At 40.5% G+C, this 22,683-nt stretch overlaps 1 protein-coding gene across 8 annotated transcripts; it reads left to right on the top strand.

Moving 5' to 3' along the window:
- The first annotated feature begins 578 nt into the window (after window positions 1-578).
- On the top strand, window positions 579-21,777 carry ZNF207 (zinc finger protein 207). 8 transcript variants are annotated; one of them, XR_010081964.1, is made up of 13 exons: window positions 579-766; window positions 2,173-2,299; window positions 2,731-2,869; window positions 3,401-3,568; window positions 4,184-4,259; window positions 4,752-4,799; window positions 6,598-6,698; window positions 7,747-7,907; window positions 9,958-10,200; window positions 10,900-11,062; window positions 11,214-11,397; window positions 15,802-15,856; window positions 19,254-21,777. XR_010081964.1 is itself a non-coding variant. In XM_063409419.1 (12 exons), the coding sequence occupies exons 1-11, from the start codon at window positions 726-728 to the stop codon at window positions 11,372-11,374; spliced, it is 1,428 nt and encodes a 475-aa protein (XP_063265489.1). In that variant the 5' UTR covers window positions 579-725; the 3' UTR covers window positions 11,375-11,397; window positions 11,619-11,963. The 8 variants fall into 8 exon arrangements, 5 of the variants coding, with proteins under 5 accessions (XP_063265489.1, XP_063265490.1, XP_063265488.1 ...); XR_010081963.1 differs by having other exon boundaries at window positions 19,251-21,777; XR_010081962.1 differs by lacking the exon at window positions 19,254-21,777 and adding an exon at window positions 11,619-11,698 and having other exon boundaries at window positions 15,802-15,816.
- The last annotated feature ends 906 nt before the right edge of the window (window positions 21,778-22,683 follow it).

Genomic DNA, 22,683 nt, shown 5'->3' with positions numbered 1-22,683 from the left:
AGCCCCCGTCCAGGTGCAGATACCCGAGGATAGTGACGGCTCAACACATTTAAGTCGGTTTTACTGTGTTCTCGAGGTGCCAGGCTCCCCACATGCCATGGTCTCGCTGTCAGCACTAGAATATTGCACAGAGCAGCCAGCTTCTTGCCCAGTAACATTTAGTGGGAAAAACAGCGTTTCTCTGTGACATTAAACATGAAGACAAGCAACAGTTTAGATTAGGAGGAAGTTTATTGCTCTGAGAGCGCTGAGGCTCCGGTACACGTTGTCCAGAGAACAGTTGTGGCTGCCCCATCCCTGGAAGTGTTCAAGGTCAGGTTGGACAGGGCTTGGAGCAGCTCGGTCTAGTGGAAGGTATCAGTGCCCATGGCAGAGGGGTGTAACGAGGTGTGTGTTAGGGCCCCTCCCAACCCAAACCACGCCGTGACTGTTTCCGTGACACACTCGGGCGCCTCAAGCACAGCACCCACAGCCCCACTGGATAAAATGGCGGCGGCGCCGTGAGGCGGGACGGGACAGCCCGGTGGGGGCGGCCGCGAGCGCGTCACGCGGGCACCCCCAGCCTGCTGGCGCGGTGCGTGCTGGGAGTTCGGAGGCCGCAGCGGCGCCTGAGGGAGCTCGGCCGCCATTTTGTGCCTCTCGCTCGGTCCGGGGCGGCCGCGCGGGCGCTGCGGCTCTGACGGAGCGCTCGGCTCTCCTGCTCCGTAGGTCGGGGTGACGCCGCCATGGGCCGTAAGAAGAAGAAGCAGCTGAAGCCTTGGTGCTGGTATCCTTTTGTGTGGGACGCGGCGGATGCGGAGAGCTGGGTGGGGGAGGGGAGCGGCGCGGCCTGGCGCGGTCGGGGCTCGGTCCCGTTCCGTCTCGTCCCGAGATGGGGCTCAGCCCTTCTCTCCACGCTCGTGACGGTTTGTCTCGGTGCTTGGCCCTGTTCTAGCCCGGTGCTCTTCGAGACGGGGCCCGGTCCGTGCCCTTCCTGTGCTCCCCACTCCCCGCACGGCCTCAGGCCCGCTCCCCTCGCCGAGGCCGCGGCCTCCCGCCCGATCGCTAAAGCCGGGACGGCGGGAAATGGAGAATGGGCTTTATCCCTCGCGACGGAAGATATTAAAGAGAGAAAATCCTCCTACTAATAAATACATTTATTTATGGAGGGGGTTGGGATGCGGTTAAAAGAGATTTTTTTAAAACTTTTTTTTTCTTCGTCACGACGGGAGCTTTTAATCTGTTATTGCTGCATCATGATCAGGTTTAATTGTTCAGTATCCAGAAATACTGGTGGATTTTCACGCCTCTTCAGAATGTGCTCGCTGTTGTGATTACATATTTACCTTTTCTCTTACACTTCTATGCTCTAGAATTGTTTAATAAAGAATTTAAAAGGTTCTCCGAGGTATTTTACCTTTTTGTCTTGGAGGGCATCTGCGCTTGTTTTAGACATTAATTTGTTTCGCGTTTTGGTGGAAGAAGGGAACAGATTGTGTTAGTAATGTTAACATTGTCTTAATAATAAATAGCTAACGTGTATCTGTCTCACACAAGAAAATGTGTGGAGTGTTTGCTGAAATATCAATGCTGGCCCTCAGAAAGGAGATGCAGTTTGCTTGTTGTGTTGCATAGATGTCCAAACAGTTCTTTGCTTAAAATATTTCTTGTTAAAAGTGGAGACTTTTTCGGTTACTGCAGCAAATTATGATGTGTCATGAAAATTGATAGCTGGATAACTGGAAGAGGAAGGGAATATTTAACTAAAACCTTTGTTCTCTTTTATGATTGTTAGTTGCTGGTAATTGATTAAAGAGGCACTTCGGAGTCATTTGCATAATTTCCCTTCTGCTGATTTCAAGCCTGTTTCTCCTTTAATGCTGTAGCAGCATTCACACCCCTGAAGAGAAAAATGCTTGAAAACCATGAATCAAACAATATGGAATCGAGTGATGATTCTGACTGTGTGCAGACACTTTCCAGCTTTTGTACCTGTGTAGGGAGGGGTGTACTGGATCAGACGAGGGTGTTTGGTTTCAGATATCCATAAAATACTTGTCACCCTTTGAATGCTCAGAGATGCTTCTTGTGCCTTTCTTTTGCTTCAGGAAAAATCACACTGGTGCGAATTACCTTAGTCCTGTCTAAAAGGTCTCTTCCAGTATTAAATGTTTCCTTAACAGTTTTTACTAGGTATTGTAATAGGGATTTTGATGATGAGAAAATTCTTATACAGCATCAAAAAGCAAAGCACTTTAAATGCCATATATGTCATAAGAAACTGTATACAGGACCTGGTTTAGCTATACACTGCATGCAGGTAAGGAGTTTTAGATTTACATGAGCTTTTCTTTACAGTATCTAAAATTTTAAATGAAGTGTCCTTAAGAGGGTGGGGTTTGGGGCTTCCAGAGTCTTTAAAACTGGTGAGAAGAAGCAATGTCCTGTTTACAGCACAGGAGTCCATCTGTGTCAGCAAACAGCCACTGTGCAGTAGAGGTCTTTGCCAGGAGTTCTGTAGGAGTGAAGGAATTGTGCTGTCTTGGTTTTCCTAAGTTTATGTAATCTGATTTTAGGGGTAAGAATAGTTACCAGAGATTAGGAAGTACCAATCAAGGAAATGCTTGGGCAGAGAGATTACTCCCATTAAGGATGTTCCTTTTCTGTCTTGAAAATGCCTGAAGAACACAGAGAATTTACCTTGAATTGTAGTCAGCAAGATTGGTGTAGTTGTGTTCTTTCTTTGTTTAGGTACATAAAGAAACAATAGATGCTGTTCCAAATGCTATTCCTGGAAGAACAGACATTGAACTGGAAATCTATGGAATGGAAGGCATTCCAGAAAAAGATATGGAGGAACGGAGGAGGTTACTTGAACAAAAAACTCAGGGTAAGTTGTCATGTGGCTGGTTGTTATTTCCCTGGTGTGTTCCTTACTCAGCTGTGGCACTCAGTGAGGGTGGGATTTATTGCATTCTCTGAGAGCAATTTGCCGGCCATGTGGGAGGCTGGGAGGGATTTTTTCTTTCCTGTTCCTGTCAGAGCAGCTACAACAATTACCTAATGAATATGGGCATGGCCATTTATTTGTGAGGGTAAGGGGAGGAAAGGCTAGAGGTAAAACTGTCCTGATGATTCCCAAATGCTTCAGTTTCTTTGCTGTTCAAACATCCCTCTGGTTGAAGTGCTTTGGTTCATGCTGGACAGTGTGACATTGGCACAAGGGCAGATCCCTCTGTACATTCAGGGTCATGGCAGTGTGAGTCATGTTCCTTCCCTTTATTTGTGGCTGTAGGTGGGCTCACACAGCATTCTTTCTTCCTATTTCTGTGGGTTTCTGACAGGGTTTGAATTTTGCTGTTAGCTAATTTTAGAAAATATAATCTGTGTTGTTTGACCATACGCATTGTACTGTCTGCAGAGAGCCAGAAAAAGAAACAACAGGATGATTCTGATGAGTATGAGGATGATGAATCTGCAGCTTCAACGTCATTTCAACCGCAGCAGGTTCAGCCGCAGCAGGGGTACATTCCCCCAATGGCACAGCCAGGTTTGCCTCCTGTGCCAGGTGCACCGGGGATGCCTCCAGGTGAGAGGGTGTGCCAGCTGGTTGCTGAAAACCTCAGCAGAAACATGAATTGCTGTTTGTACATGAGTGATAATCTGCCCTTTTAACGCTGGGGTCACAGGATAGTTCTGAGAGGTGCAGATAAACAGTTTCTGTATTTCCTTCCCCTGTTCTGTGCATGAGCTCTTCTTGGTGGGCTAGATTCAGGTTCCTAATGCTGGCACGTAGATGGAAGGCATGTGGTAGTGAGACAGATTAGTGCTTCAAACAGATGCCTACCAGTGTTTGTGGTGTTACAGGGTGTTGGAAACAGGGCAGAAAGGCTGCTGTGTGTCTGGAGACTGCTAACACAGAGCAGGCCACAGATACAGTGAGGAGAGGATTCTGATCAGTGAGTGAGGAATGGTCTCCTCTTGTAATAAGAGGTCTTCTTTGAGACCACTAAAAAATCCGCAATCTTGCAGGGCTGAGGACAATCAATCAAAACCAGATTTGCAGATAATATTTGTATTTTAAGCAGTATTTCAAAACTTTTAGAACTTCCTGTAAAGCATTTATCCAATGTAAACTTATTAGATGACATTTGTTAGCAACTGTATGTTACCAGAGTTGTTGAAAATGTATTTTTCTTTTAAGGTATACCCCCATTAATGGCAGGTGTTCCACCTATGATGCCTGGCATGCCTCCAGTTATGCCTGGAATGCCACCTGGGTGAGTAGCAAGAAAGATTTAATACTACATGTTGATACTGTGCATTTTAAACTGTCATAGAAAAAGTAAAGCTAATTAAAAAAAAAATGTACGTAGGAAATTGTGGACTCTGTGACCTAAATATGAAGACTGACCAAAGAGCTAGATGGCTATAAACCAACATGTAAAATATGGCCAAACTGAATTTATAAATAAAGTATCTTAACCTTTCTCCTCACTTAAAAATTTTTAAGTAGTTGCATATTAATATAAAATTGTGTTGGTTTAGAGCCTTCTGTAAGCCACTGTTCTCTTGTGTATTGGACATATGTTGTGCATCTGATTATCAGTCATCAATATAATAGGAAAAAAGTACTGGATAGTGTATATTTTTCTTATCTTTTGGGCAAAAGATGTTGGTTTTTATGCTTGTTTGGGGTTGACACCATACACTATCACAATGTGTTTGGAAATTCACAGTTAGATTTTTGATTTTGTCATAAATTTTCACAGATTACATCAACAGAGAAAATACATGCAGTCATTTTGTGGTGGAAACATGTAAGCATCTCATTAATGTAATTTTAGGTACATTCATTATGCCATTTTATGTTATGTTTTTGATAAGCTGGAAATTGTTTTACTTAAAACCTTTGAGTATTGCATAAGAATTTGGGGAAGGTGTCTAGTTAGGTTTTGTTACTGTATAATACGTGAAGCTTTTATGCTTTTATCTAAATGAATATTACAAAACTGTACGTGAAATGCATTCTACAAAATATTAAGCAAATAGACCCTTAGAAACTTACAGCCTCTCTTGAACAGCTCCATGTGCTCAGTCCTGCACACTGCAGGACATTCTGCAGGAGCTCAGTTTAATTAATCTAAACTTCATGTTCACTGCAGTGAAAGCTTGTCCTGTTCTGAGACATAAATATTGATTTAACAGTCTTTGAATTTAAAAATCATATCATAGCCAAACATGGTGTGGGTGCTCATCAGAACTTTAGCTTTAGCTTTTCTGGGTTGAAACTCAACAGAATTTAATCAGGTTGTCTGACAGTCCTTGTGAAATTCCTTGTTAACTTCAGGTGAATGTTATGTCACCTGTAAAAACACAAATGAATTTGCCAAAACTTCACTGTCATTTCATTTTGGGAGGAGAGGGTGGTGTTGCATTATGCTTTTGTCTATTCTAATCTAAAATTTTGCTTACTTAACCTGATTAACTTTTGTTTAAAAATGACCAAAGAGTTAGGAGCCAGGGAGCAACTTTGGTTTTAGTGTGACACCAGTTGTAGCAGTGTGTGCAGTTTCTCAGGAATCACTCTGGGACAGCAGGCAGTGAGCATCCAGCAGTGTTTGGATGTCTGCTGGGTGGCAAGACACGCTTTGCCTTCTCCAGCCAAAAAAAGGGACAGTGGGTCTGTGTTCAGTCCTTGCTGCTTCTGCAGTGGTTGTTCCCTGTGTGGCAGTGATAGATGAGTTGAGAGCAGAAATCAAACTTTCCAGAATGAATGCTCACCTACTGATGGGATTTGATCTGAAAACAGCAGTCGTGAAGGTGTCCTGACTGTCATACAGACAGAGGCTGCTTCTTAGTGGGGTTTTGGTTTGTACTGGAGTGCTGCAGATCACCTTATCTTCCTCACTAAAGTAATAAATATTCCTTTATTTTGTTTCCATAATCTGTTTTTGAATGTCTGCAAAAAGTAAGGCAAACTTAAGCCACACTTGTTTGTTCCCTGTAAAGGGCTCTTACATATTCATCTAGGAAGAGAAACCAAACCCATTTTTAATATGGAGAAAAAATGTGTTACAGTGAGCACTTCTCATATTAAAAAAACCAAAATCCCACTTTATCATTAGTGTATGGAGTGTTTTCTGTAACTGAAACTCCAGAAGCTTTCTTGTCCTATGATCTCTGCTTCTGTCAATATTTTTTGGATAGTTCTGCAGCTTTGGGTGGTCTGCCAGTCAGTGTCAGAGAGGAGCAGTAGCAGATGTACAGTGATTGCAGTGTGATTGGAGCTACCTGGTTTTCCTGCATTCAGACTCTGGGAGTGTGCTGAGATCAGGTTTTGGAACACTCTGCTGCTGCTGTTAGTCTGAGAGAGATTTCAAGAGACACTGGTTCTGGAAATCTCACAATAGAGGAAGTGAGATCTTGAGAAATTAAAGTTCGAATAATATTTGGGGTGCTGGGATATGTTTTGGTTTTATTCTTGTGGAGTCAGTTGGTTTGGAATTCCCTCTCTTGAAATTATTTACTGTTACTTTTTATCTAATACAGGGATGTGCCAATTGTCTTAACCCTTTCTCATGAGTGTTCATACCAGTGCTATTTTCTGTTCCATAGGATGATGCCAATGGGTGGAATGATGCCTCCTGGGCCGGGAATCCCACCTCTTATGCCTGGTATGCCACCAGGTAGGTCAGGGTTGTCCAACTCGTACTATGGTGAGAGTTTCATTATATTTATTTATTTCCATTAAGATGTAGGATTTATGTAAAGAACATAGAGACTTATACCACCACCCACCTCCTTGATGTGGTTGGATTGCCACAGAAGCCGCTCTTGTGCAGAGGTGGTTGATTTATGGCTTCTGATTATAAATAATGATTTGAGTTTTACATACCGTTGTTAAAGTAAAATATAGAATACAGCTTTTTGGTTTTATTGCACTTTCTCACACTGTTGTGTTGACTGGTCACTGTTCATCCCTTTTATAAATTAATGTTTGTGGCTGCAGTTGGAAAATAGTAATGACTGAAAGTGTGCAAAGTGGGGAATAGTGGTGGTGGTTTACCCAGCTAATGAGCCTGCAGTGTGAAAAAACTAAACTGAAATGTTGGTCTCTTACCATAGCTAGAAAAGATGTTTCTTGAGCTTGTGCAGCTCTTGAGCAGCCTTAAGTTCCCTGGGTGTTCCACTGACCAGTAGCTGCGTGGTAATGAGCTGAGATTTGCTGGTTTGCTGGATGGAACCCATGGGAGCTGTTAACTTCCCTCTGACCCTCTCCTAGAGCTCCACACACACCAAATGCAGGCATTGTGGTGACACTACAGAATGTCCCAGTCCACTTTACTGATGGCTCCAGCAAAGCTGGCAGTGTTTGGGTCACAGTGCTGGCACTGTTCAGAAGCAGTTTAGTCTTAGATTTTGTGACAGTGTCATCCATGCTCTTGGCAGTATAGGTGCAGTGTGTCAGAAACAGTTACTGCTTTAATTGTACTGGTTTGTTGAGAGCATAAACTTCATCATTGTGACTTGAGTAAAAAACAACTTAATCCAGCATTGCTCTGAAGTGTTTGGGGTTACTGCCTGTGCATGGTCATTGACTGGTGACTGCTGGCGTTAGCCATGTTTTGTTTTACTGTTGCCTTAAAAATACATCTTGTAGCGGGAAGCTTTGTTGTAAGGAGCACTGGGAACAGGATTGTCTAAATGAAGGAATACTGGTGCTTCCTGGAGCCTGATCCGTCGCCCGTTGTTTGTGGTTTGTAGGGATGCCCCCGCCCGTGGGGCCTCGGCCGGGCATGCCTCCCATGACACAAGCACAGCCTGTTACAGCCCCGGGCATGCTGAACCGGCCTCCAGCTCCTGCTGCAGCGGCGCCCACCCCACAGCCTCCAGTCACCAAACCACTCTTCCCCAGCGCGGGGCAGGTAACGTATCCCAGAGCCTGCACTCACCTGGGAGATCTGCAAATTGCCTCCATGTCAGTAGTGCCTCTTTATTAATGAGGATGTCCAAGAAGTGGCTGGTTCAGGTTTTTGCTTGAGTTGATGCTAAAGTTCAATTCAGTGTAGTGCTTGAATGAATTTTAAAAGGTTCTTTTGTCTTAAAACAGCTGTGAAACCAGACAGAAGTTCTGTAAGCAATGGGGAAGAAAGGAGTAGGCAAAACACTCTTAAATGCCTTTAGTTTGTTGTTTAGAAGGGGACTTTGGGTGGGTGAAGAGATGTGTTAGCTACAGGAATCTGATTGCATAGAAATCTGCCTAGAATTTCCAAATTAAAAATCTTGACATGACTTGTTCTCAGCTGTTCTCATAATGGGCTCTCTACTGATAAATGGATGAATGTATTATGTAGCCTGGTTAAACATTGCCTGAATTAGGAGGGGTTTTTTTTTACTTCAAAAAGTTTAGGAGTTCAGCAGTGTAGTGAAAAGTTAATTTCAATGTTTCGGGGAGGGAAGTGGGGAATTGATACTGGCTTGTGACCTCTTTCCTTTGAATGCACTTGTAGGTCCTAGAATTTTTACTTACTTTCAAGTATGTTGCAGGAGCCTTTGTAATGTGCTGTTTGCATTTTGGGCGTCTGCAAGGAAGACACATGTTCAGAAATACAATCCTTTCATAAGAAAGGGCTTAGTATAAGAAATCCTTTCATCTGGATACTTTCCACCCATTTGTTTGGAGACTTTTCACTGTTTCCTTTCTTTTATGCTACAGATGGGGACACCTGTCACAAGCTCAAGTACAGCTTCCTCCAATTCAGAAAGTCTCTCAGCATCTTCTAACGCTCTGTTTCCTAGCACAGCACAAGTACGCAGGAAGTCACAGTTTAAAACAAATTGCTTTGCAACTTAACCCTTTGGACCGTTCTGTAAAATCCAAAATTGACTAAACATCTTCAGACAATTTCTGCTATATTCCTGATTATGTTTAGCTGGTAAAACTACAGAGTCCTTGATTATGAGTTGCATCTTACCAGAAATAGCATGTCAAAGTGCCCAATTTTTCTTAGTGTGAAAGAATGAAATGTTACATCCTGGTTCTAAAGGGTTAAAAGAGCATGAAAGCAGTTAAATGCATTTTAGTGGGCAGTGGTTAGCTTGATGCATGGTGAAGGCTTTTTAGTTTATGTTGTTTAATATGGCACATCATAATGTAGGGAATTTTAAACTTGCATTATGTGCAAAATATTAATTTTTTGTTTTGTTTGGGGAGTTCAGATGATTGTATATATGCAGTGACTAGAAACAAAAGCATTCTCTCATAACTAAAGTTTGCTTTAGAGATTGCTGTACCTTTAGAGACAGCTTTGAAAAACAGACTTTTACAGGGTTTTTTAACAGAAGAGTAGGAGAGATGAAATGTTGGAATCTCTAATGGACCTCTTACCAGCTTCCATTGGTTCTTCTTTCACAAATAAGATTCAAGTTCTGTAGATAAACAGTACTTTGTGAATATACTGCAATGTGTTTATAGAGAGAACGCTTAAAGCCCTGACACAATACAGCTTTCTTAAACGTGTGGTTAAAATGTTTCTTAAATACCTAATTTAAATGAATAGTAGCACTTTGAGCTGTACTCTAAACTAATGGTTGCCAAAATATGTTAATTTAGTGAAAGAATAAGAATTTACACTTAGAGGCCTCTAAAAAATAGTGGTTCAGGAAGGATTTACACAGTTGCCAAATTCAGTGTTTGAGATAAAATAGTGGGGTGTTTTTTTCTTTGTTGTTCCTTTGTTGTTGTGGCTTTTTACCTGCAAATTTTAGACTTTCCTGTGTGTGTGTGTGTGTGTATGTTTACATACTGGGGTTTATTTTGTTTTGGTTTCAGTTGCTCTAGTATGCAGTAAGGCTGAACTTTACTTTTGTCAAGCTTGTTATAATTCACTGGAAGGTTTCAGAGGTCTAACAGTCATCATTTAAGTTTTCTTACGCTGCAAGAAATAAATATTGACCCGTCTCTGTGTTTGACAGGCTGCAGCAGCTGTGCCAGGGCCAGTTGGTACCGATTTCAAACCTTTGAATTCCACACCTGCAACAACAACGGAACCCCCCAAGCCAACATTCCCTGCTTACACACAGTCTACAGCCTCAACCACTAGCACGACAAACAGCACTGCAGCTAAAGCAGCTACATCTATCACAAGTAAGCCTGCTACCCTCACAACAACCAGTGCAACCAGTAAGTTGATCCATCCAGATGAGGATATATCACTGGTAAGTTAGTACGTTTTCATTGTCTTACTGAAAAATGCAATGTGTGATTGTATAGCAGGTTAAATGGAGTTTATTTCATCTGTACTCTGCATTATGTGGGTATTTTAGTAATGGTGAGAGTGCAAACTGTGCAGAACAAATGTAACTGAGAGAACTTCTATGACTGCAGAGTGATGACTGGCATATTGCAGTGATCTTGCTGCGGACTAGACCTTAGTTCTGGTGGTGGGGGGAAATCTCTCAGCCCAAAATACAATTTGGACTTTTACTGCATGTGTCTTAAACTTGAAGTTAACTAGGTATGGGTAATAAGTGTGGAACAAAAAACTGAACATTTTGAAGTTGTTTTGATGCTATTACAGCAGTTAAGCAGTATGGAGTTTATGGATAAAAGAAATTAACATTTATTACAGTTCAGAGATCTTTAGAATTGTGTTTTTAAGAGATATATATCTTCTGGCTTTATTCTGCTGGGGGAAGGGGAGAATTTGGGTTCCATGCAGAATGCTCACATTGGTCTGTACTAAGGAAGAAAGTCTGCAGAAAGGGGGGCAAATCCAACTGCTGCTGTATGTTACTAGTAGTCTTTGATTTTTTAAGGTAGTTAAAATAGTTTAGTGATGTATTTTGTTTGACCTGTATTTCCTTTGCTTTTGGTGATTTAACACAATGTGTGGTGGCTGTCTCTTGTGTTTTTAGGAAGAGAGAAGGGCACAGCTGCCTAAATACCAGCGCAATCTTCCTCGGCCAGGCCAGGCTGCCCTGGGTAATCCACCGGTTGGACCAATTGGAGGTATGATGCCACCACAGCCAGGAATTCCTCCACAGCAGCAAGGAATGAGACCTCCCATGCCACCTCATGGTAATCATAACTTTCCTAGCTTCCTATTTTTGAAAAGACTTGTGAAGTTGCCTATGCTAAGAGGGAGGGGTGAACCTTTTCACAAAACACACTTCTCACCATTAAAAAAATTTAAAAATTCTTCTTTGCATCTGAACTGTTCTGTTCCTAGGTCAGTATGGTGCTCATCACCAGGGCATGCCAGGATACCTTCCTGGAGCCATGCCCCCGTATGGGCAGGGCCCTCCGATGGTGCCCCCGTACCAGAGCGGACCCCCGCGCCCTCCCATGGGAATGAGACCGCCCGTCATGTCGCAAGGTGGCCGCTACTGACGCTCCTACTCACGCTCTAATAGGTTTGGAGATTAAACCTTTTCTCATCTTGTGCTGTTAATATAGCCGAGCTTCCGTCAATTAAGGCTTCATTGTGACTTTAAAAAATATAAGTATCTTCCCACATGCAAGGAGCTATTGGACATTCTTATTTTACATGGGAAAAATTATTTGGAATAATAACAGGAACTTTTCCTGATGTTGCAATTTATACTGTATGGCTTCTTTTTCATGTTTCATCTAGGTTTTTAGAAGTGAAGTATAGTAAATATGGTTCGTTAAATTGTGAAGGCGCTGGAATTACATGAACATACCACCTTAAAGGCAAGTTCTGTAATGTTATGTTGCTCTTTGTGAAATTATGCCTTCACAGCGCTTCAAGTGCTGTTGGACTTCATGTCCCCAACATAGTTTGGTGAGGGCTGTAACTGTTCCCAACTACTTGTACAAGAAAGTCTGAACTTGTAACAATATTTAATGTATTTAGAGTTCCTCCTGTTCCAGGGTTTAAGTAAATTGACCCACTAAGGTCATGTGACTTTTCTGTACTGTTATAAACTTCATTGTAATAAAAGAGGAGAAAAATTTATATGCCTTTTTATTCGTGACCAGCTGTGGACAACTGCCTGAAAGGTTTGTACAGATGCATGCCTTGGTAGCCATTGGTGTAATGAACACAATTATTGGTGCTGTTTTGATAAAGTCTGGCTGAATTCCTTGCTCTAAAAAGTTACTCCTTAGCTGTACATCCGAGGAGACAAAGACCTGTACACTTATTAACTGACTCCTCAAAACAGAGGCTGCAGGAGGCACATCCTAACTCTTGGTTGTAACTTCTCTTAATGCTTATGCTTTTTTATTTGTGATTTCTTGTCCTCAATAAATTTTAAATGATTTCTAGTCCTGGCACCTGCTTGTAGGATGTGAAAGTGCTCTGAGTACATCCTAGTGCCATGGTATGTCCCATTAGTTCACTCTGCAGCTGACACTTTTTAATGTGCAAATGGAGGTGAGTTTTAGGAGCCCTTCAGGGGAAGATTTCTAGAAGCTTAGGTGCATGGCACATGGGTGAGTGACTTCCAGTTGATGTATTGAAGTTGACCTGCAAAAGAGAAATGCAAGCTTAACCCTCTTAATGCACAGAAGAGGCAAAGCCAGGCAAGAGTAATGTGCTGTATGCTGTGTTTTTACTTTTAAGTGTTCAGAATTTCATGTTTTAGCAGTCTCTGAAAGGTGAACCATCTGTAACCATCTGTTGTGTCCTGTGATCAGATATCTGAGTTATTTTGAGCCATTTAGTGAAAGTTTCTGGAGTAGGAGACCTTTTTATCAAAGAGAGGTCTTCCCTCTGAATTAGTCATTTCTCTGTTTATAAGAGTAGAGTGACAAGTTCCTGTTGAGGTTGTAATTAAGCCTGACATCATTAAGCCTGTTCCTGTGTTACATCTCTGATGAGAATGTAGAGGGAGACATTTTGGAGGGGAGGGAAGTGAGAGGCTCTCCGGCCTCTTCTCAATGGGGAAAAAAGAGTGGTGAATTTTTCATTTGCAGGTCAACTTTAAATACATGTTCCAGCCTCAAGCCTTATCTGCACTTTAATTAATGGGGATATCTCTTCTCTAGGGTAGGCTAGAAGGATCATCAGCATTTTTGTGTTATTCATAGGTGTTTTTGTAGATGGTGGAAGTTTTTCACCTAATTATAATACTGAGCATTATGGCTCTATTTCTTGGAAGTCCTGGGTTTTTTTAGCTGCACTGAAGTACTTCATGTGGCTTTATTCTGTACTGTCTCTTAAAAGCACAAAAATACAGTACAGCTGAAATACTACATTGTCTCAGCCTCTCACCTGTGGTCACAGAATTCTCAAAAGCACTAGAGCATCCAGTGCAAGCTAGTTACAGCTGAATGGCCTTAGTTTGACCATTAAGAATTGCCAGGCACTTTTTTCTGAAGTGTTGAGGAGTTTTCAGACCATAACTCCAAGCCTCTGTTGAGAAGCAGTTCTCTCTGATCACTGGTATCTACTGCTCACCTGTCAGATGTGCAGTATTTGGCTTGCAAATGTGCTGAGTGGGCCTTGATGTCAATTCTTTTGTGAGCTCTTCTTCTTGCTGTAGACAAAAGTCTAACAGATACAACTTGTTTTGCTGAGGCAACACTTTTATGCTCTGGGTTTCTTCTGTTTACCTAATTAGGATAATTACAAAACACTGAGGAGATTTTTACAAGGTCTTATATTTGTCATTTTTATAACATTACACATAAAATGCATATATTATAAAGTGATCTTAACTACTGCTTGTAAAACTATAAAACTTCTTGCTTTTTTTGAAGATCATACTGGTGCTCTAAGGATGCTTTGCCCTTCTGCCCCAGTCAAGTAAATTCCTTCTCCCTTTGGTGTCTTTCTTTAATTTTCCATATGTTGTTTTCAGACCCCTACTTTTCCTGGGATAAAACATTATTGCATGCACTATTAACTCGGCATATTCTGCAGGTCGTGTTAAGTTCCACTCTTTTAAATGGTGACTGTCTCATTCTGAAAATGGTACCATTTTGTAGCTAAAACTGCATAGTATTGAATGCTTGAATGCATTTTGAGAATGATCTTTCCTTAGTAGTAATGTTATGAAAATCCCTCGAGTAAGTACTGCCACATATATCTCATTAGTACTTGCATACAAGCAAGGTGAACAATTTTTCCATGATTTTCACGTGGATATTTACTTCCCTGCTCCTGTCATTCCTGTGCAATAAGAGCTGTGATGTGGCTGCCTTTAGTCTTCAGTTACTCTTGTCTCTTGTGTGATTCTTCTGTAAACAGGCAGGTCTTTCTGTGCCTGTGTTGTCTGTTGGTCCCTGCCTCCATTTCTTTGGATACTGCTTCTTAATGTTCAGAGAGTTGGATTTATGGTGCATTTACCCAAAACCAGTAAAACTATTTTGAATGTAATAGTTGTATAAAGACAAATACTTGCTTTACTGTGCCAAGTGTAATCAACATAGCTCTGCCAGCAAAACCCCTGATGTAATGCAGCCATGAAAACAGGGTTTTGCTTTAGTTAATCTCTTCCTGGAAAGAGATTGCAGAAGCCTTTATGATTACACAAAAGCATCTTATAATGTGTCAGGACTCTAGTGATATAATTACATAGACAGAAACTTTGTTTTTTTAGTTGTTGCCTAAATTTGCCATGGCAGATCTTGCAGTAAAATTCACACTTGCAAGTGTATTTTGACCAGTCTTGAAATTGCAATACAATGCAAACGTTGACTACAAAAGACTAAGCTACAAGAAATTTCAGACACAGGTGGGAAAATACATTTAACAAAAATCATGCCAGAACTTAGAGCATCTAGGATTGTGCAAAAGGTTCTCAATTATTTTATGCATGGTCTCACAGTATTGTAATAAGCAGCTGATCTTTAAGGCACAGTGGATGAGACGGGCGTGAAAGAACCTTGAAAAAGCCTGGGTTCATTTTGTAGAAGTCTTTATAGAACTCTTCCATAGTGCCATTAGAATAGCCCTCTGCCATTGGCAAAGTTGCTTTAAAATAAAATACTTCTTAGCTGGCTTATGTAGACCGAAAATTTCTTCTGAAACCCTTGGATTATGTTTTTTTCTTCCCCATATGAGATTCTAGGTGCTAATAATAAATTTGAGGCTGGGCTGTTTATCTAGTAACAATGGATGACTATTCCTCGCTCTGTGCATGCATGGGACAATGTAAGCAAGCTTCTAGAAACACATTCAGGTGTATCTGCTTTCTGTGGGCTCTGCCAGGATTGTAGTCTGTGGGGCTCTTGAGCAGTACTGACACAGAACTGGATAATTTACTCTCTTAAAATGTGGTTGGAATTGAAGGGGTTAGACAACCTACCTACTTTATAGGAATCAAAGAATTCTGGATACAAGATGAAAACTAAAATACCAAGGTTACTTCAGTTTTATGAACAGCAAGAAGGGCATTATGACCTTCAGTTAAATTGAGATTGATACACCAGTCCATGAGCTGGGGCCACAATTTAAAATGGTAACTAATGACACTTCTAGTAAATGTCTTAATAATTGTACTGGTCTAGTTTCTACATGAACACTTCAGATAAGGGTGAACATTTTCAGTGGTGGCTGGTGGAATCTTTTCATGAACTAGTACAACAAATACTATCAGTTATGGGAAAAATGCCCCAAGACAACTGACTGACGTTCCATTGATCAAGATACAAAGCAAAACAAGCTGTCCAATTCAGAAATAGCTACCAACTACAAAAAATACTGTTTGAGCCTAACAAAAGAGGTGCTGTAGCAGTCATTTTCTTTTGTTTCCTTGATCACTGGAATTTTGTTAATTTTGAATGCATGTCTTTCACTTAATTGGGTCATGTTTTTTCTAAAATTTAAATTTTTCTTCTTCCTATAGCCCTGCCATAGGACAGGCTGAGGCAGAGTCTCAGTGTTGCCCTGTTCAGTCTGAGGCAAGTGGGATTTATTTTATTCATTCTGGGGGCTTTCACAGCTTTATGGCTGTTGGATATTTATGTCCCCAAACTTGCAGCAAGTTTGGTGAAGGCCCCTAAATTTATTTTAATTTAGGTTTTTTATTCTCTTTTGGTAGATGGGCTCTATATTAATATTTATCCTTTTATTATCAGTGTGTTTTTAAGAGTCTTTTAAGGGGAGGGAACCTGTTTTAAGATGTGTGGGTATCTTTTCTCTTAATGGAGTGCATTTTCTTCAAGGCTGCTCAGGTAGTCCTTAAGCCACACTGCCCCTCCCCATCTTTCCCTGCATTGCTCTTGTGCTGTATTTGTGTTTGGGTTTGGTAGTGTTGATTTTGTGTAGTCTCTGAATTAGTGGCATGTAAATACCAATTATTAATGTTTTCTGAGGAGATATGTCTATTGAAAAGCTTTAAATAGGTTTGAACTAGTAAGATAATTGCTACACAATTGTGTAGCCCAAATTAGAGAATACAGTTTCTTTGAAGAAGTTTGAGATGTTAATACTGCTGTGTTTGTGAGCTGCACCTCAACAAATATTAATGTAGAGCCCTGCGAAGAAATAGAGATCAAATCCAAGTTGGTAACACCGAGCAGAAGAGTGAGAAATCAGAGCTGCAGATTTTTCAGTTTGCTGGTTTCAGGGACAGCCTTTTCCTCAATCTCTCAAATACATCAAATTCCAGAATATTTTGACTACTGCAACAAAAGTAAAGCTTTTTTTTTGAAACCTTGTGAAATTCTGTTGCATATTCAGAATTTGCTTTATTTGAAGTTCTTTCTTTCACACAGTGACTAGCAAAAATTTCTACTCTTTTAGAAGAAAAAGGTGCTTATTCTGTTGCAGATACACTGGTTGTAAATGCTTGAGGTTGCTTAAAGACAACTTCAGCTTCAGAACAGCATATTTTGCCCAAGGAGGTCTTGAAGCATATCAACAGTGAAATACTAAATAAACAAATGTGGGAGTCTCTAGCTTGACCTTTTTCTTTTTTAAGTTTTTGAGATAATAAGTTTGCGGTGAGATCTTTTTATGAGCATAGACTCCATTTTGTTTCTTCAAGATTTTGCTAAATAATGACCCCATATGTGATTTCAGGTAATTTTAATTCCAGGATAGAGTTGTAATTAACTTAAAAGAGTGGATTGCACATTGCTGTTGTACCCTTCTTTCGTTGTACTCTGCCCTTTGCATTTTTCCTGTAGAAGGTCCCCCCAACATCCCTGTCTGACTGGAACACTGACATGTCCATGTTAACTGTTTCAGAGTGGTTATTGAGCATGGTCTTGCTTTGCTAATTCTCATTGTGGTGCTCCTCTTGATAAGAGTGAAGATGAGACCAACTCTTCAAGACAGACTATTGCAACTACTGTTTCTTTCACTTGCTTTATTCATAGGAGATTTGGCTTAGTTCTTTTTTCCCTAGAATGTCTAAGGAACCTGTTTAACCCAGAATAATTCATTGCGGGGCTTGTACTTCTTGCTTTAAGTATCTGAATCTCTTAGAGTCTCAGAATAAAAACCAGGCAAATTTCAAGTACCTGTTTATTTTGAGGAATGAAGCGTGTTCTTAGTTACATTCCAGTATTGCAGCTCTCATTGCAGCAGTTTGTATATCACAAAGTTGTACATATTTTTGTTAGTGAAATTTCTTTACTAAACGTGACAGCATTTCAGTGACATGACTTTTATAGATATTAACAAAATGAGGTCTTGGAGTTCAGTTTTTTTAAGCTTAAGTAGGGGCACATAACTTTTTTTAAGGAGCAGGGGTTACTGATATTCTGCTAAATTGGGTAAATTGGCACCTGATCTATTAAACAAGAAAAGTAACTTGGAGATGTGGTTAATAAAGTACCTACCATGCACAAAGAACTTCTAAAAAAACCTGTATGCTTGCAATCAAAACCATCAGACCAGGGAAACAGCGGTAGTGACTGGGTTCTGTAAGAGTGCAGCTGCCTGTGACTGCTGTTGTGTCTGGGTTAGGTTGGAGGTGGGTTAGAGGAAAGGAAGTTTGGGGACAGCCATTTAATGGATCAGGATAAATCTCAGTGTTTGTAAATTGTAGTATAAATAAAGGTTCTCTCTGAAGTTCTGAAAAACACTTGGTGAGAGGTTTCTGGCACACTGTAAGCAGCAGCTTACTGCAGTCTTGATTGCCAGAGCAATCAAGATTCCCAGTAAGTCTCAAGTAAGTTACAAGAAATGCAGTTTTACTGCAGTCTTATAAAGGTTTGGCTGAGGGGCCCTGGGCACTGGTGCCTGCTGCTTTGGCAGCCAGCCATATCCTGTCCTGAACCACAGGATCCAGGGTGTAATCCTCAAGCCATTTGTTCCTGGCATCCTGCTGAGTCAGGTTTGACTGTTCCTGCTATGAGTAATTGTGAGCCTTGGTATTTATTTACCTGGACATTGTTGTGAATAGTGAGGCCCTTGCACCTTCTGAGTAAGTTTACAATAACATAAATATATAACCTCTATTGCTTTCTTGCAATAGGGACAGTCAGCACCACTGCTGTTTTAATGGCAGTGAATTTGACTTCTGCAGAAATACTGTCTTGAACTTACTTGCCTGAAGGTTTTTCTTTCTTAAGGATATAAAGAAGTGAAAAAGTTCTGAGAAAATAGTAGAGTTTTAGTGCCAATATCAACTAAAAGCGAAGAAGTACATGACATAAGAGCTTGAAAGCTTCCTTATAAATTCTCTTGTTAGCAGTTAAAGTGTCTCTCTGATAGCTAACTGCCTTTTACAAGGCTCAAGCTTCTGACATCTGAAACTTTTTCTTTAAATTTTGTCTAAATCTCTACTATATTTAGAAAGGGGGCTTGGGTTGTAGAATTTCAGCTTCTGCTACTCTTAGTAGCAAACATGTAAAACTGATTTTTGCCAACAGCTATTTGAATTACCAGAAATGAATGCAGTACAACCAAAGGAAGCTATTTCACTATCTCCCAACTTAGGAAGTTTTGTAATGCTTTGAGATAAAGATGTCATGCAGAGCTTTTTTCTTTTCTCTTTTTCTTTCTCATAAATTTAAGTGGGAAAAAATACATCTTGCTCTTTCACTTGTAAAGTTCAGAATAAGAAAACACATTTAAGACTTTAATGAAGGAACCTGGCAATGTAAGTATTGTAATTTCCTTTATGTTTTTAGTAGGCAACAAGTGGCCTTGTTAAACACTACGGGTTATGAAAAATCAGAAGGGCAAATTGAAAGTAGTTTTACAGTTGCCTTTACTTCACATGCTTTTCTTAAGCAACAAATTGCAGTAATTGAAGTTTGGCAGCTTTTTTTTTTTTAATTAAAAAACTAAATTATGGGTTAAACACCTTGGTTTAATACAATTTGTGTTTCTGTTAACTAGCAGCAGAATTTCAGCATTTGCTACTTACTGGTAGAGAAGAAAAATTCCACAGAACTGCCAGTACAGGTTAGTTTAATCTGTAAGTACCTGATGTTCCTATTTGAAATAATTTGTTCAAATGATACCAATTAAATATCTGAGGGGAATTTTGGTCTCTGAAATGTGATTGTTACCTACTGCTGATTCCAGTAGTGAGTGAACAGACTAGACTTTTTTGGAAGATCTGTAGTGGATTTAACTGTGCTTGTGGACAGGTAAAAAATACCTGTGAGCACCTTTAAGAAAAATTTAATACAGAATCTTGACAAGCAGCCTTTGATGTTACTGGAGAGTGTGAAAATCTAAAGTCAAAATCACTGTGGTAACATGCTAGTTATTAATGAGGCTGTTATTTATCAGCAAACCAGAAGTATTCTGTGTTTGTTGTGTGGGGATTAAGCATTTTGTTTGTAAGAATCGATAGCAGTTTGTAATCTGTCAATTTTCTTTAGCTATTGCTAATTACCCTTTTTACTCACAGATTTTTACTCTGCTAGGCCAGTACGCCAGGAGCTTGTTCTTGTGTGCTTTTCTAATTATTACTTTTGTTAGTTCATTGCAGCACTTCAGAGGCTACCTGCACATGTGGTTTTGTCCTGCTGTTTTATCTTACTCCAGAGTTACTACTCTGCCTCTATTTTAATTCTGCCCTATTCCATATTCCCAGAAATTCTGGTGTTTATTTCTGTTAGCTAGAATATTTTATACCTTAAAATAGGAAAGATTCTTTGTGAATGGATAAAAGATGCAGCTTTCTCTGGAATGTCTGCATACATTTATTTCTATTTAGACTTTGTATATCTTATTTCTGCGTATCAGCAGAACAGATAAAAACTTTTTCTGTGCTGTAGCACGAAGCAGAGATCCACACCTGGATGGGCTGTAAGACTGCTTTAATTCAGTTTTTAAGGCCATGATGTCCCACTCTTAAGTTTGAGGGGCTTGTGACATCACTGTGGATAATTACTTAGTCGGTACTGGGAATGTCATAGTTATGTGGGAGCTGATCAGACATTTCAATTTTGGCAGCTCATTTGAAGGGTCTGGAGTGGGTTTATGAGTGACCTGCCACTTCCAGCAGAGTTGCTTGTTTTAAGGTTCTGAAATCTTAAATGGAGCTGCAGAACTCATCATAAAAACTTACAGTTTGAAGGCAGTTGTATCTTCCCGGGTTTTAGAATAGTTACACGTGCAGCCTGTTGCCTGCCATCTTGTCTATGTCAGTTCTTAGTAATTTACACTGAATTGCTTTGTCTTCAAAATGAGCTACAGGCAGATTTCTTAACTAATGTTGTAGAGGTTTTTCTACATAGAAGGGGAAAAAAGGGAAGTCGTACATGATTATTTATAATTTAGCTTTATCTCTGTTTGCTTAAGTCTTAATTGCAGGTATGCAAGAATAAAAGGGATACCTTGTTGTGAGGCCAGTACCCTGTTAACAGAATGTATCCATATTTCTTACACCCTCTGTGGTTGACTGTAGCTGATATTTAATGCAATGCTCAGTGCTAAGTTAAGTGAGTAACTGCTTTTGGCTGCTCAGTTACCTGATCAAGTCCTGGTTTTGGCAGTGGTTGGATGCAGACCTGCACTACCTGTACGCTGGCCTGGCAGTCAGTGGGGATATCTGAAGGGCAGAGTGTGTTGCAAAGTATCTTAACAAACAAAAAAAAGTGCATTTCACCTTTATAGATCATAGTAGAACTCTGGTAGAACGTCATCTCTTTGTGAAACTTTAATGGCAGTTACTTACAGTACTTTTTGGTAGAATCAAGTTTATTTTCTTTTGAGATAGGGCCAAAACAATACTGGGAATTTGAACTTTGGTTACCAGGTGAGCAGTGTTAAATTGTAGTTCAACTTCTGACACACCATCAGAGCAGCTGTCCATTGTAAAATGTTTCAGCAGTCTTCCCTCCCAGTTCTGGTACTGTAGGTTTGGAACAGTTTGTCATTTCCCACTATTTCCTTAGACTCATTGCTGACTCCCAGTTGCCCTTTTAGAGTTTCTGGTCACTGTGCAGCAGCAAACTCCAAGCTGTTTTTAATACCTTCATAAAGGACCTTTGAGCACGTGAGTGAACAGTGTCCCCTCTCGGTAGCAGTATGGACACAGAAGTGAGTGTGTTGTGAAGGGTTTTTTCTGTAACTTGATACTGCTTTTGTGTTAAGTGGTATGAAAGGCCTGGGATTACTGATCTTTTTCAAAAGACAGGTGGTGGCAAAATGCTGATGTTGAATTTAATTCGAGAAAGTGAGAGACTGGTAAGTATGTGCATCACTTTAATGCATGCAAATAATAGTAACAATAACAAGCTTAATTTTATAGCATTCAGTTTACAAAGAAGATTAAAAAAACAGCTGGCATCATTTGCATCTACTGGGAACCTTCTCTGAACTGTTCTTCAGGAATGGGACATTGCACATAAAGCCATCTGTAATGTGTGATCGTTTTGTAACAGTCTCTGATTAAACAGAAGTGAACCACTGTTTCTGTGTATTTTTTTCTCCTCTTGAAAACCTATTTAAATTATTATTGCAACAGATGGTATGGTGGGAATAACTTGGTACCAGCTTTTTGATTCTCTGTAAGCTGCAGAGACTCATTTGTGTGAGCTCTGACTGAAAGTGGAGACAAACAAGTGAATCCTAACTTGTAACTTGTAACTTCCTTTTGCTGTTGATCTGCTGCCCTGCTGAGCGTACCATACAAACCTGTTGAAGTTGGAAGAGTTGGGATGTGGAGGAGAAGTTTCTAATGGTGTTGAGGGCATGGGCATGCTGGGAGATGCTCTGTTCCAAACCCTTTTTGAGCAAAATGCCGGAGAGAGAACTTGGGAGTTGGGTATCCTTGCACCTCCTGTGTATGGGATGAGAATGGGTTACTGTGCTAGGCTGGTTGGTCTTATTTAGCTACCAGTGTTCACTCATGGGTTAATTTCTGACAGGTGGTAAAGGGAAGATAAATGGATATTTTAATGCATGGGCAAGTTGGAGGCCTTTTGAACGAGGGGTGTTGTGACAAGTAGGTGCAGTAGAGGACCCTTCAAGGGAACACTGCTGCTGTGCAGAAGCTCTTGATGGGCATTTCCCCTCTGGGCTTTTTAGCTCTGGGGAAATCTGAGGGGCATTTGGGAACTGCTTTGTACTAAGAGCTGGTTAGAGCAGGGGCAGCTGTGTGTTGCCTGGCAGATTCAAGCCCTCCCAATGTGAACATGACTAGTAGTAAGGGTGGGTCAGTACTTGCTGCCCTGTGAGCCTCAGCTGGTTGTTCTTGGCAACGTGGGACCCCAAGAGTTAACTGTAAGTTACACTTTTTCTCTAAAACTTGTTGTTTTTATTTTTTTTTCTGTGGGGATGGAGTAAAAACTTTAAAGCTAAATTTTTAATTTCT

This window comes from Prinia subflava, chromosome 12, assembly GCF_021018805.1.
Source record: "Prinia subflava isolate CZ2003 ecotype Zambia chromosome 12, Cam_Psub_1.2, whole genome shotgun sequence".
NCBI classification, from domain to species: Eukaryota; Metazoa; Chordata; class Aves; order Passeriformes; family Cisticolidae; genus Prinia; species Prinia subflava.
This window is presented reverse-complemented; position numbering and strand designations above follow the sequence as displayed.

What these genes read in the sequence shown, in the direction of transcription:
- ZNF207 (XM_063409419.1), top strand. Translation starts at nt 726, where the DNA reads ATGGGCCGTAAGAAGAAGAAGCAGCTGAAGCCTTGGTGCTG. An exon ending in TCATTTTGTGGTGGAAACAT is followed by an intron (nt 4,800 to 6,597) that starts GTAAGCATCTCA and finishes TCTGTTCCATAG; the next exon opens with GATGATGCCAATGGGTGGAA. An exon ending in GTTGTCCAACTCGTACTATG is followed by an intron (nt 6,699 to 7,746) that starts GTGAGAGTTTCA and finishes TGTGGTTTGTAG; the next exon opens with GGATGCCCCCGCCCGTGGGG.